This window comes from Trachemys scripta, chromosome 2 (assembly GCF_013100865.1).
Source record: "Trachemys scripta elegans isolate TJP31775 chromosome 2, CAS_Tse_1.0, whole genome shotgun sequence".
Classification (NCBI taxonomy): Eukaryota; Metazoa; Chordata; order Testudines; family Emydidae; genus Trachemys; species Trachemys scripta.
The window spans coordinates 83,759,070-83,774,519 of NC_048299.1; the positions used below are offsets into that span (position 1 = coordinate 83,759,070).

The window sequence follows — 15,450 nt, forward strand, 5'->3', positions numbered from 1 at the left end:
CTCAGTTCCTTCTTGCCGGCTACTCTGACAGCGGGGAAGGGGGGCGGGTTTGGAATGGATATGAGCAACACATCTCGAAGAACAACAGTTACAAAGGTGAGTAACCGTTCTTTCTTCTTAGAGTGCTTGCTCATATCGATTCCAATTAGGTGACTACCAAGCCTTACCTAGGCGGTGGGGTCGGAGTGAGACATCGCTGTGTGCAAAACCGCTGATCCGAATGCAGCATCGTCTCTGGACTGCTGTACAAGCGCATAGTGAGCGGCGAAGCTGTGGACCGATGATCAAACCGCAGCCAAACAAATGTCCTGGATCGGGACATGAGCCAGGAAGGCAGTCGAGGAGGCTTGGGCCCTCGTGGAGTGGGTGGTGAGGCAAGGCGTCGGGGCACCGGCCAGGTCGTAGCAAGCATGAATGCAGGATGTGATCCAAGAGGAGACACGTTACGAGGAGACCGGTAAGGCTTTCATCCGGTCGGCCACTGCAACGAAGAGTTGCGTCGTCTTCCTAAATGGTTTTGTACACTCAATATAGAAAGCCAGAGCCCTGCGTACGTCCAAGGAGTGCATACGCTGGTCTTGACGGGTAGCATGCGGCTTAGGATGGAAGACCGGGAGAAATATATCCTGGTTCACATGAAAAGCTGATATTACCTTGGGAAGAAAGGCAGGGTGGGGGTGAAGCTGCACCTTGTCTTTATGGAAGACTGTGTACGGGGGCTCAGACGTGAGTGCCCTGCTTTCAGAAACACACCTCGCTGAAGTGATGGCTACCAGGAAGGCTGTCTTCCAAGATAGATAAAGGAGCGAGCAAGTAGCCAATGGCTCGAACGGGGGCCCCGTGAGCTTGGAGAGAACCAGGTTAAGATCCCACGCTACAACGGGTTGGCGTTGCTGTGGGTATAGCTGGTCTAAGCCCTTGAGGAATCGGACGACCATCGGGTTAGAGAAAACCGAGGAAGCGTGTTCTCCTGGGTGGAACGCCGATATACCGGCCAGGTGAACCCTGATTGAAGATATCGTCAAGACCTGCTGTTTCAGGGATAGGAGATATTCGAGTATAAGAGGAATAGATGCCTGCAAGGGGGGCATGGCCCGCTGCTCGCACCAACAGGAGAACCGTTTCCACTTGGCTAAGTAAGTGGTCCGTGTAGAGGGCTTTCTACTTCCCAGCAGAATCTGTTGCACGGGATGTGAGCATTGTAGCTCTGTCCGATTCAGCCATGGAGCATCCATGCTGTAAGGTGGAGTGATTGCAGGTCGGGGTGACAGAGTTGGCCGTGGTACTGAGAGATCAAGTCTGGGCACAAGGGAAGCGTGACTGGAGTTTGTACCGATAGCTCCAGAAGCGTGGTGTACCAGTGCTGTCTTGGCCAAGCTGGAGCGACCAGAATCATACGTGCCTTGTCTCTGCGTAGCTTGAGCAGCACCCTGTGGACCAGTGGGAATGGAGGGAAAGTGTAGAACAGCTGGTCTCTCCATGGTAGGAGGAAAGCGTCCGATAGGGAGCCTGGAGATCGCCCTTGGAGGCACTTCCTGTTGGCTCGTGAGGCGAACAGGTCGACCTCTGGAAGATGGAATAGATGATATCCGGGCGAACTGACCACTTGTGCGTCTGGAAGGATCTGCTGAGACGGTCTGCTAGAGTGTTCTGGACTCCAGGGAGAAATGATGCCATGAGATGTATAGAGTGAGCAATGCAGAACTCCCAGAGTCGAATGGCCTCTTGGCACAGGGGAATCGACCGGGCTCCTCCTTGCTTGTTGATGTAAAACATGGCCGTGGTGTTGTCTGTGAGGACTGACACGCAACGGCCATGTAGGAGACCGAGAAATGCCTGACAGGCTAGGCGCACTGCCATCAGCTGTCGAACATTGATGTGCAGAGCTAGTTGGGATGCGGTCCACAGGCCCTGGGTATGGTGCTCCCCGAGGTGAGCGCCCCAACCTAGAGATGAAGCGTCCGTGACCAGGTGCAGGGAAGGTTTGTGGGGTGTGAAATGGCACTCCTGCGCAAACCGCCTTGTGATCCAGCCACCAGGTGAGAGAGGTCAAGACCGAGTGCGGAACCGTGACCACCATGTTTAGGTTGTCCCGATAAGGACGGTACACCGACGCTACCCAGGCCTGGCATGCCTGGTTACGTAAGTGCAAGAGGCCATGTGTCCCAACAGGCCGAGGCACGTCCTTACTGTGGTGATCGGGAAGACCTGGAGTCCATGGATGATGTTTGCGATGGTATGAAACCAAGTGTCTGGCAGAAGAGCTTGGGCGAGACTGGAGTCTAAAACTGCCTCGATAAACTCTATTCTCTGGGTTGGCTCCAGAGTGGACTTTTCTTTGTTGAGGAGAATGCCTAACTCATGGAATGCTTGTAGTATTATCTGGACGTGAGCCTGAACTTGCTCCCTGGTGCGGCCGCACACCAGCCAGTCGTCTAGATAAGGGAACACCTGTATCCTTTGTCGACAAAGGTATGCTGCCACGACAGCCATACATTTGGTGAACACTCTCGGAGCCGCGGACAAGCCAAAGGGAAGGACGGCAAATTGGTAGTGCACATTGTTTACTACAAATCGAAGGAAGCGCCTGTGAGGGGGGTAGATTGCTATATGAAAATATGAGTCTTTCATGTCGAGGGCGGCGTACCAGTCTCCAGGATCCAGGGAAGGGATAATGGTCCCCAAGAAGACCATGCGGAACTTCAACTTTACTATGAATTTGTTGAGTCCGCGTAGGTCTAAAATGGGTCGCAGACCCCCTTTTGCTTTGGGGATCAGGAAGTAGCGGGAGTAAAATCCCCTGCCCCTTAACTCTGGGGGAACCTCCTCTATGGCCCCCATAGAGAGGAGCCCCAAAACCTCCTGTGTAAGGAGATGCTTGTGAGAAGGGTCCCTGAAGAGGGGCGGGGAGGGGGGAAATGAAGAAAACTAGAGAGCGTATCCCCTCTCCACTATGCAAAGGACCCAACGATTGGAGGTTATAAGGGACCAAGCATGGTGGAAACGGGAGAGGCGATCCCGAAAGAAAGGAGATGGATCCTGGGTAGTGGCTGGCGCGCCATCCTCAAGCACCCCTTCAAAAGTTTTGCCTAGGTCCTGAAGGTGGCCTAGAAGGGCCTTGGTTCTGACCAGGTTGGGGGCCAGTCGACCTCTGTCTACCACGTCATCCCCGCCTTCTGGGAAAGTCCTGTCTCGGACAAGGAGGAGGAGGATAGAACCTTTGTGGCTGGGGTCTAAAGGGCCTCTGCTGGGGTCCTGGGACATGCATTCCCAGGGAGCGCATGATGGTTTTGGAGTCCTTGAGGCTCTGCAACCGAGAGTCCGTCTTGTCCGAGAACAACCCCTGGCCCTCGAACGGCAGATCCTGCAGGGTCTGCTGCAGTTCTGGCGGTAACCCCGAAACCTGGAGCCAGGAGATGCGTCGCATGGCTATCCCAGACGCTAGTGTCCTGGCGGTCGAGTCTGCAATGTCCAAGGAGGCCTGCAAGGAGGTCCTAGCCACCTTTTTTCCTTCCTCCACTAGGGCCCCGAACTCCTCCCTCGAGTCCTGGGGGGACCAACTCTTTAAATTTACCCATGGAATTCCATGAGTTGTAATTGTACCGACTCAGGAGCGCCTGTTGGTTTGTGGCTCTGAGCTGCAGACCCCCCGCTGAGTAAACCTTGTGTCCAAACAAATAGAAGCGTTTAGCGTCCTTCGATTTGGGTGCTGCCGCCTGCTGACCATGGCATTCTCTAGCGTTCACTGAGGAAACTACCAATGAACACAGCGGAGGATGTGTATAGAGGTCTTTAGAGGGGACAAAGTACTTCCCCTCTACACCTCTGGCAGTGGGAAGAATGGAGGCCGGGGTTTGCCATATGGCATTAGCGTTAGCCTGGATTGTATTGATAATGGGCAACGCCACCCGGGATGGGGGCATCAGCTGAAAGGATGCTCACCACCGGGTCCTCCACCTCCACTATCTCCTCACCCTGTAAGTCCATATTTCGTGCCACCCTACGCAACAAGTCTTTGTGGGCACGGAGGTCTATTGGAGGTGGGCCTGAGGCTGTTGTACCCGTTACCGCCTCATCCGGGGAAGATGAGGACGCCGCCTCAGGGGGTAAAGGATCCATATGAGGGTCCGTCTCCAAGGGTCCCTGATGTGCAGGATCCCCTGCACCAGGGTCCGTGGCCTGCGTGGGTTTCGGCACCGAAGCCTCCATGCCCCCCCGGGGGCGGACAGGAGATGGTGGCCTCAGGAACCCTGGGCTCAGAGTGTGCCGAGCGAGAGGCCACTGGTGGAGCCCCTTGACCTTGGTGATACGCCCATGGGGTCCAGAAAGACCAATGCGCAGGGTCCTGTCTAAGGTCCTCTGCCCCCTCCTGCCAATGACCCAAGTCGTCTGCAGCCTGACCCTGAGCAGGGTACGCTGAACGGGAAGCCCGATCTCAAGGGCCAGGGCAGTGCCGAGCGTGGTTGCAGGGACTCATCCTGGTATGGTGCTGAGCGGTGCCAGTCCACCGGTGAACAGTCTCTGCGCGGTGCCGGTGAACGGTACCGGGATCGAGAACGGTGCCGATGGCCATGTCGGTACCGGGATCCAGATCTGGATTGGGAAGACGAAGACCGTCTGTAGACTCGGTGCCAGGAGCGGCCTCGCGAACGGGAGCGGCTCTCATACCGGTGCTGAGAACTGCGTCTGGACTCCGACCCAGTACCGATGCTCAGGTTGGTGCCGAGAAGTAGACCGGTGCCGGGAGGAAAATCTGGGCCGCGAGTACGACCGGCGCCGAGATGAAGATCGGTGCCGGGACTGCGAGCGGCGTCAGGACCTGCTCTGAGACCGGGAGCGGTGCCGCGAGTCCACGCTCGGAGCTGGCGGGCGTATCAGAGCAGGCTTGCCCCTGGATTGCACAGAACGAAGGGCATGCGGTGCCGCAGGTTGAGACAGTGCCAGCTCCGTGAGGGTGATGAGGTCTTTCGCTGTAGCAAAAATCTCCGGTGTAGTAGGGAGACAGGGCTCCACCACCGGACGAGGTGGTGAGCCAGTCCGCACCGGACTCAGTGGCCCTACACCCAGTGCTGGAGTCAACGGTATTGACGAAGCCTGCCCCCTCTGGCATTCCGAAGCCAGACACGGCTCTATCACCGGTGCGGGGGGAGCCGGTGCCTGTTGGACGGCAGCGTCCTTGGTCTTGTGGGATCTTTTATGTCCTGGAGACAGGGACCGGCGCCGAGGGGCTTGCGGCGGACGCGGTGCCGAGGGAGGACAGTGCCGTGGGGCCTTATCCGCGTCTGCTCGCGGTGCAGTACCAGAGAATGCGGCTGGGGCACTGCGCACCAAGGCACTCGGTGCCGGAGCTTGGCGCGTCGAAGGAGGATCTGGGCTAAGTGCCGCCTCCATAAGGAGCTGCTGAAGTCTAAAGTACCGCTCCTTTTTGGTCCTGGGCCTGAAAGCCTTGCAGATCTTACACTTGTCTGTCCGGTGAAACTCCCCTAAACACTTCAGACAAGAGTCATGAGGGTCTCCTGTTGGCATAGGCTTAGCACAGGTCGCGCACAGCTTAAAGCCAGGAGCCTTGGGCATGAGCCCGGCTGTGCACCGGGGGGGAGGGGGGAGGCGCGAAGAGAGGATAATAGCCCCCTAACCCCCGCTAACTACTTACAACTATCTATAACTACTCTTCAAGCTATTAACTACAAACTACTAATGTAAGAATACACTTAACTATCTACAAGAACTAACGAATAAAGCTAGGGAGAGTGGAGAACAGCTATGCCGCGCTCCACAGTTCCAACGACTGTCACGGGCAGTAAGAAGGAACTGAGGGGACGCTGGGTTGTCTGGGGTATATATCCAGCGCCATGAAGGCGCCACTCCAGGGGGCTCCACAGCCGACCCACCGGGTGTTGCTAGGGTAGAAAATTCTCCAACGATCATGCACACGGCGCGCGCACACCTAATTGGAATCGATATGAGCAAACACTCAAAGAAGAACTGATTTAGACTGGGTGGAACCACAATCTGGACATTTTCTATCCCTTGCACAATTTTTTTAATCTGTATATTTCTCAGCTATCCTAGAGATCTTGAAGGGTGAACACCAGCCTTAGGAACAAGAAAGTGGTGGGCTGGCAGGTCATTACTCCTCCACTACTGGAAAAGCACCCATGGGAACTGTAAAGCTGGTATGATTCCCAGGCAGCTCTGAAAGGTGCCCAACAGAAAACTACTAGGCAGAGATCAAGAAAAATAAGATAATTTCCCTGTTAGGAGGAGGAAGAGAGCTACAGAGAACCATTACCTTACAACTGGAGGCAGAGTAAACAGAGAATATAGTGCAGTGGAGAATTTCTCAAGACGACATTTCCTGAGTCTTGAAAGGGGAAAAAACATGTAGTGCCACTGAGCCAAAGCTGTAAGAAGGGCCCAGTAGTAATAGCACATCAGGGGATGGACATTCATAAAAAATAGGCTCAAACTTAAGAAGTTCTTGACTATAGATGCAAAGATTTCTAAATACTTATGAGAATATTTAGAACGTATATAATAAATATGTTGACTTTGAGTTGCAGATCACCAAAACGTATGTCAGCCCTGAGTATGATCATGCCACTGAAAAAAATCCATTACAAAAATCATAATCTTGGACTGGTGCTTAAGTATCTTAAAATTAGATCCCTTAAGGATTCTTAAAATTACAATAGTAATAACAGCAATCAACTTTTTAAATCTGATATCAGTCAAGCAAAGCTTCTAGAATGTTAATTTCTATTGATAGCTTGTGCTTTATGGTAAGTGAAAAGCAATCACATTATCTGCAAATAAAACATTCCTAATGATTCATAACATCACTTATGAGATGCAGACAAGCATGCACAAAGTACTTCATGTATATTAGCATTAAGCCCATTTTGAAAATATTCTTTCAGGTGCAATGCAGAGTTAACAAAAAAGTATCTTTTTTAAGCTGTTAAATGATAAAGGCCTGTGGATGCAAAGTGTTTTGACAAGATCAAGAAAATAGAGGACTTGTCAAATAATAGATATTTTGACAGTTAAATAAGAACTCCATATTTATATTTGAACCTGTAGTTATACATCATTACAGAATTTTTGACATCTGCATCTACGATAATATGAGTTCTTAAAGTCAGATATCCTCCAGCTCTGCCCCATTAAGGAAATTCATAAGACTGCATCAAGAATTCAATAGGCTACAGAAAAAAAAACAAAAAGTATTTTGACCATTTTACTATGAGGCCCATTAATACACTAACATCAAGGAGATACAAATTATGTACCTCATAACCTCAAACCAGCTATTCGGATCGCTTATGCCCTCATTCTCTGAAAGGGAGATGGGCTAGTGTAGAATAATGAAATGCTGACTTTAAAATGTGTGACTTCCCTTTTATCAGAATATATTACATATTCTCTTTAAATCCCTCCACAAGAAGGCTACTAAACAAAACAAAATCGCTGTAAAATGCAATTTAGGTAAGGTTAGAATTCTACTTGATCATTAAGAGCATCTTAAATGGGTGTAAGTGTGTGTGCATGCAACAGAAATAATTACAATTAAGAGCTCTTCATATTTAAATATTACTATTCACAAGAAATTTGAATACAGGCATCTGGATAAGAATATACTGAAAAAGACAGATCAAATTCTCCTCTGCATCCAGTTTCTTCTGGGCACAGCTGAGAAAGGGGGAGGAAGGCTTCAGAATATAAATTAATTGTAAGTTATTTCTTAAATGAATTAATTGGACAGAAAACAAAGATGAGATTGCCAATTATAAGTAAAGCAAATGGGAAAGTAATTGTACTTAATGTGCTGCTTAATATTTAAACTATGACAAAGGACTAGGACAATGAGAACCTTGTGTATATGACAGAAAAAGATGAACAGAGTGCAAACAAAGTATACTAAAAAAATCCACCTCTCTCTCACTTGATACTAGTCTATCAATAGGCCATAAAAGCCTCATCTACTCCTGAATCCAATACACATGACACAGTGTATTTTTTTAAAAATATTTTTCGATTTTTAATTAACATTTTCTGAAATTTATAAGTTTAATTCATGACAATTTCCTTGGTTAAATTATTTTGTTTGTCAGAACTATTTCCCATTTCTGTCTTTTTTCACACATTGTATGAATTTTTAATGTGCATTTATTTTCCATTAAAATATTAAACCATATATAAGGCTTCAATTAGTTTTCATCTTATTGGCACTTGATATGAAAACTGTAAACATTTAATGCTATTTTAATGTGAGACTAATAAATAACTTTGAATCTACAGGGAAATAGTATATTTTAGTAATTTACACATACAAAAATCTGATCCATCCTATGCATTGCAGGTTAAGCACATGCTTCAGAGAAATATTAAAAAAAATCTAGTTAGTAAAGCTGTGTGCAGTTAGTGGAACTGATAAAATCTCCAATACCAACATAAGTCCATATAAAATGCATGCTTGGGATGGTGAGCCCTTATACCTTTAGTTCTTTAAGTCCCTGTATGTATCTCCCCTCTACATCTTGTATCTGGTCCTTAAGATCATAGATATCCTGCAGGACATAGGAATGAACCATTGCATAAAAGAGGGAAAATAGTTTACAGTTGAAAATTTTGTGAAGAAAATAGGACTTTAGCTTTGCATATTTTTCAGTCAAATGCCAGAGTGCAAAATAAAATATACAAAACATTTTTAACACAGAGAAATTGAAAACAATCCTCAAATCAGTGAAAAATTCTGACTATTTTGTTATGCAACCATTGTTTGAAAACTACTAGTATTAAAAATTACTCAGTCATTTTTTAAATCTATCCAACAATTTCTAATGTTATTAAAATAAAATTTGTTTCAGTACTCAGCTTCCAGTGCCACAAACATTTATATATGTAAGTAGTAACATTGCTATAACATGCATCTATATTTCCTCACCGTCTTAAAATGATAGATCACATTTTATTTTTCTATGTCAAATAACCAGAAATCCCATCTCCCTCTCTACCGCCCCATCATATTAAACAAACCCTCCTGCTTTTTCAAATCAGTAACAGAGTTTACCCGTAATTCACTTAATGAAACATCAGGATCCACCAAACTGCTTGTATCCCCACTTCCTCGTCTGGATGAATTCCCACTCAGAGGAGTTGTACTTGCTGAACTGCGAGATGCCGGCTTAAAAAAAAAAAAAGAATAAACTATATCAGGATTCATACTATGATATTTTCTGAGGTGGTAGCCTCCCACTTTGTGATATCTCTAACATTTCTCATAATAAATTACTTGACAATTAAAAACTGAAAACATACATTTAAAAAATTCTGTTTTATACCTGACTTAAAATTCGGGTTCTATAATATCATACTTTTGACCAAGGTTGATTTCCAGAATCTAGTTTATATCTTGGTCTGCTGGCTCCAGATGCTTGCTATGATATATGATCAGTTTTGTTGATGAGATGTTTACAAAATACTTTGGTTGAGGTGATGTAACAGTGAAGAGAAAAACTAAAATAAGTAGCTTATCAATCATCATATTTTTACTTTTATCCTACAGAAATTTGAAGTTCTATACTTAGGTACATGTTGCTAGTGGGCTTGTTGTGCTGGAATGATCTCGAAGTTTCCACACTTTTAATAGTCATTTTAATCCCTCCCACACAAGGACTTGGAGCAATGTCTGAAAAAGCAGTTAAAAAAATCTGAGTTTTTCCAGTCCTGTCCCCTTCGTATTCGATCTCTTTGCTCAACATTTCCTGACATATGGGGATGAACTGTATAAATAAAATAGCTCCTTTAAGAGACATTCCCTTCCTATGGGAAATAAAGGGACAGGAACAGGAATGTTAAACTAGGCTTTACACAGAGCTTTACAAGTGTCGTTTTGCAATTAACACTGTCAAAAAGTATTAGGATACAAACACTACTAAAACATATGGCATATAAACTTTTGGAGGTATTTCAAAATTGACTATAATTAAAGCAAGAAAATTGACTTTCAATCTTTTAACAAACAAACATACCCTGGTGTAAATTTCAGAATATGGTTTGTCACACTTCTCTTCCAGCTGGAGAGAGAAAAAAGTGATTATAATTATTCATTTTGTGACTGAACAGCTGTAATACCTTTGTGTTCACCAAGCATAATGAGATGTACATAATCCACAGGATTACAAAGAATGGTTTACAACGCTCCACAACTTAATTTTAATTGTAGCATTTACAAATAAATTAATGGTTATAATTAAAAATAAAATGTGGGTTATCTAAAATTTCTATTCAGGTAAAAACCTTTGTTAATATTAGAGAACTGAGAACAGAAATTATTTTCAGTATTATAAATCTCAGCATAGTAGTGATTGCGATGGTAAGCAGAATAGCAAACACTAACCTTTTTGGAAGTCTGGTTTAGATCACAAATGAAATCAGTTTTGAGTGTCTTAATCTAGTCACCAGAAAACACACCACACTATTTGTTAGAACTGGCAGTCACATCAAGACAAATAACAGTGGTTGAAGAAGGCATGATCGAAGGCGGCTAACTATTTCCAATAGCTTACTATTTATTTCAGACAATATTTTAATTAATCAAGCTTGACCAGAAACACACACATCTGTTATAAGAAGTCTCGACGTACTAAACTTTTGTGTGAATGTGTTAATTTTATTACTCATAGACTTATTTCAACATTTTCTTCAGTCAAATTTCCAAATGAAATGTAAGCCTAAGACATTACAAATCTATACATTTTTAATAAGTATAAGTAGCTTCTCCAGAACAACTTATCCAATAATTGTCTTCAACACAAATATCTAATTTTTTTTGCTCTAAACTAATGGAGAAGAGTTAAGAGGATTTGGCATCACAGCAGAAGCAAAGTTCAATTGTGAAGACATCAGTTCTCCATGTCTCACATTCTTTCCTGGTTTCATCTTTAGAGCTGCCACTGCAGCATATGTTACTACCGGAAGCAGATAGCCATTATTAAGACAGTCTACTGATTGATTATCTGATAAGGACACGGTCTCAAAGAGTTGTAACTTACAACTCCCTTTTCCCACGATCAACTGTGAACCTGCACTACATTGATTGAATCCAATCTTCACTATAGAGTATCAATTAGAAAATTTTAATTATGCAATTTTTATTGCTACCATAAAAACAAGAATTAAGAATCCATTCACACAACAGCAATTCTAGTAAACGAGAAAATAATGCTATTAACCATTCTCAACACATTGTCACGTCCTTGTAACAGAGAACGCTAATATCCGTAAAAGTAACTTTATTTAAAAAATTACAAGCCTAAATTTCAATTTGAAACAGAATGCACACTGCAACTGAGATCTATCCATGCTCTGAACATACTGCTGCAAACAGTGATGGTGAATAACATACATGTGACAATAATACTGCACTATGTTTTTTTCATCTGAAAAGAAAAAATATTTTGCTAACTTGAAGTGTGGTTCTACTCTTACAAGTAATTGTAAATTGGGTATTGGTGGGGGGGGACTAGCTGTTCACTGTATCTGAATGATTGGGACAGTCTACTAGAAAAAGGAGGGATTTGGGGCACCAAATTCTTAGCTCAGTTAAATAGGAGTAACTGGTGGTAGAACGTGGCCCTGCAATTGGAATTAAGATAATTCTGTCAATATATGAAAAGGAGTAGAATCCAGTTTATACTCCCATAACTGTGTGGACATGGGATGGCTACCAGCACCCCAAACTTTTTTGTGTGGGGGGGGGTCACTAAACCACACAGATACTGTTTGAAAACACTCAGCAAATAAGGTTTGTGGAATAAAAGGGTGCCAGTTTTGCACAATAACTTGTTATTTCAGACCAAAACCACAGTTTACTCTCAAAGGTTTTTAGGCTTATTATATAAAGGACATCAGACACTGTACATTCCTTACGTATTTATAGCATGCAGTGTTGCTGTAGCCATGTTGGTCCCAGGATATTAGAGACACAAGGTGGGTGAGGTAATGTCTTTTACTGGACCAACTTCTGTTGGTGAGAGAGAGGAGCTTTCAAGCTTACACAAAGCTCTTTTTCAGGTATACATAGCACTCATACAAATGGATGCATAAACTGTTAATGATTCCAGTACATGATTATATATTATACACAATACAATTAGATTGTTATAAATTCATGTATATCTCAGGCAAAGGACAAAATAATTTTCTGAACTGTGTTAAAAAATAGCATTCCAAGAGATAAGAGATTTGTTTTTATTCAGTGCACATTCTGTTATTTTCTAATAAGAAAACTGGCAGTTAGTTTAAAAAACAGCTACAAAACTCATTCACTATTGAGTAAATTCTACTGTTCTGAGGTTTTTTCCTTTTTCAGGCAGTTATTCTTTTTTTCAGTAAAGTAAGAAAACTCATCATTAGTAGCCCGTTGTATTCATTACAATATCATAATATGCATTACACTCACGCTATTTAAATCTGGGATACTGACATCGTCCACATCAGAAACAATGCTCCCCCTGCGATTGGAACGACTAAAATAATCAGCTGCAGTTTCACTTTGATCAGAAAAATCAGTTGACTTCAAAGCCAGATTAAAAAAGAAAAAGAAAAGACGAATAAAGGGTAGAATGGAAGACATTTTCATTGAATGAAAATAAAGCCCTTTCCACTATAAGGTACAATTATATTTCAATATACATCAAATTAAAAATATCAACTACTGCAATTTGCTCTTGGCATTTCTCACGTTTAATAATGATACAACGACTGAATTCCTCTTCTTACTGTTTTTGGTAATTTAAAGACTTTTTAAAGTCCTACTCCTATTTAAAGACTTAAGTGCACAATACGAATACATTTGTTTTTGTCAAAAAAGAATGCGTCTCAGATCTACCACTACTTTCCCTGTGACTATTCAACAGTTTGATTGTATTCTTAACTTATGATTTACAGCATTTCTAAGGTTACTGATATCTTCCTCTGAAATGACTAACATTTATGAATTTTACCTTCCCATTCCAATTAATTTAAAATGGGTTTTGGCACCAACATTGTGCCAGATACAACGGATAATGAATGACAATTGCAGTTTAACACTATTTGAGATCCTTTTCCCAATCACAATAAAAAAAAAGAGAGCTTTATAACAGTAAAGAGTAAACTTTCCAATCACAAGTATAGCTCAGAAAACTGTACAAAATTAAGTACAAAGTATCTGCAAAAATAACAAACAGAGCCTGGTAACAGAACAAAGTGTGCATTAGAACAAGTTATAATTATCCACATTACAATCTGGTGGACACAGCCCTGTGCGGATACAAAATTTATATCCGCAGATGTGGATATAAATCCGTATCTGCAAAGCTGCAGGGCTCTATTGGGAACTAAAGTGGCGAAAGCAGCAGCATGTTGGGCCGCCACTCCCAGAAGCCAGCACCCCGCGCCAGCAGCTGCTCCAGCATGGCTGTACCACCCTCAGCCCCGCCCACTGAGGTGGGCACCAGGCTGACTGGCAGCTGTCCCTGGTTGTGGAGCCCCCAGTGGGTGGGGCTAGGGGCAGTACAGTCATGCCAGAGTTGCTGTCGGCGCAGGGCGCTGGCTCTGGGTAGCAGCGGCCCAACATGATGCTGCTTTTGTTGCTGTGGTTCCCAGTAGAGCCCTGCAGCTCCACAGATACCGATTTATATCTGAGGATATAGTTTGTGTCTGTGCAGGGCTCTACTGGTGGATACTGCCCTAACTGAAGTGAAATATTTCTTTAAACTGATAGTATTCATCTTAAATGTAATATGTTCAATGGAAAGTATTTCCTTATCATGTGTTCCCTGATGTTAATTATTTTGTCGCAGAGCTGCAGATGTGGTCAGAGCTATGAACGTTACATGTGTATAAAGAGTGCTGATATGACGGAAGGTATCTAAATTAAAAAAAAGGTATAAAGTACTATTTGATCCAACATGCTTATTCTCTCTTGGTTTGTCTTCATCCCATTTTCACAATTTTTAAAAATAACCCTTGATAAACAAGTCACTGATGTAATCTGACTTCCTTTGTAGTCTTTGTCAATTGCTTTTCTCATTTTATGTTTATGGCCCTTCACATACAATATTTCTGTCTGAACCCCTATGTAGTCAGTTATTTGTGCTTTGGATATTAGAAGCTGCATTTTAGTCATTGCTACACGGAGTCCATGATTTTTATGGCTTTAAAAAAAAAAATCCACGGCTTCATATCCATGACTTAAACTGCTGGGATTTAATTTGTGAGTAAGTGGGTAGATAATATAACAGTGAACCAATTTCACTGAGAACCCTGAAATCTGTAAAGTTGAAATCTGGACTGTACAAGAGCTTGAGAAAATAGGAGCTCAGGATTAATATGATTAGAAGGACCAGTCAAGTTAACTTTCTGTGAAAAATTTAATGATGATTAAACGTGGTACTAATTGATGGTCCCAATCAATGTCTGACTGCACATACACACTGAAAGACCATGCGCTGGCTCCAAAAAGTTAGCAATCTAAATATCACAAGAACAGACAAATTGCATGTAATGTCTTAGGTTTTTAAAAAAGCAAACCCACATTGGTCATCAGCAGGGTTGGAACATTTAGATCCACTGTACAGACCTCTGACACTTCAACTAACAGAATAAGTGATAGTACTAATAAGCTGTCATCCTCTAGACAGACCAGCATTAAATGGTCACTTTAGTGAATGGAACACACTAAATGGAACACACTTTACCAGTGAGTTTCAAAGACCACCCAATACCTTCACCTATCCAGTCCCAGTCTCTCAACCTTGGGCTCCTTTATCCAATTTCAGTCTCACCCTCAGATTTCCAATCTCCTTGTCCAGCCAGTCCCAGTCTCCCCATCTGGGCTCCTCCAAAAGTCCCAGTCTTTCCTATATCTCAGCTCCTCACCCAATCTATTTCCACAGAACCCAGCTGTGTCTTGTCTTGTCCCACTGCCTTGTCTTGTCCCACTCTGAGGCTTGTTACCACAATCTACTGTCTCCTCTGGTGTGACTCTCCTTCATGTCCCCTCACCATATTCAAGTTGGCTCACTTCTTCCTTCACGCTGCCCGGGTTTAGCAGCATGAGCATTGAGAATACAGGAGAGACAGACTTCCTGCTTTCTCTTCCTGTATCCATCATCACAGTAGACCAAAACAGCTAGAGCAACAGTGGCACAGAAAGTGCTGCTCATTCCCTGCAGCCTTGTGCTGTAGCATGGTCAGTACAGATGGACTCTTCTGAGAATTTATCTGCTTCATTGTAACAAGTCTCTACTGATTATATGTGAACTGGGATTTTTTCCAAAGGATTATGACTTGGCCAATTTTTGGTGGCTTTTCATAGGAACAGAAAAAGACACTTTTTTGTTACAAAAGCCATCCTCTGCCAAATTTCAAATCCCTACTCCAAAACATGGAGGTTCTAGA

The 15,450-nt window shown here is 43.7% G+C and overlaps 1 protein-coding gene across 26 annotated transcripts in view; it reads right to left on the reverse strand.

Annotated features, from left to right (window-relative positions):
- Positions 1-15,450, reverse strand: part of LRRFIP2 (LRR binding FLII interacting protein 2) — a 126,556-nt gene that overhangs the window by 39,295 nt on the left and 71,811 nt on the right. For 14 of the 26 annotated variants that reach the window (XM_034761106.1, XM_034761100.1, XM_034761105.1 and 11 more), the window contains 4 exons: positions 12,467-12,580; positions 10,035-10,079; positions 9,074-9,187; positions 8,499-8,570 (listed from right to left, as the gene is read on the reverse strand). In XM_034761106.1, coding sequence (XP_034616997.1) covers positions 8,499-8,570; positions 9,074-9,187; positions 10,035-10,079; positions 12,467-12,580 — 345 coding nt within the window. The remainder of the gene's footprint in view (positions 1-8,498; positions 8,571-9,073; positions 9,188-10,034; positions 10,080-12,466; positions 12,581-15,450) is intronic. The other 12 variants (XM_034761110.1, XM_034761108.1, XM_034761117.1 and 9 more) reach the window with 3 other exon arrangements.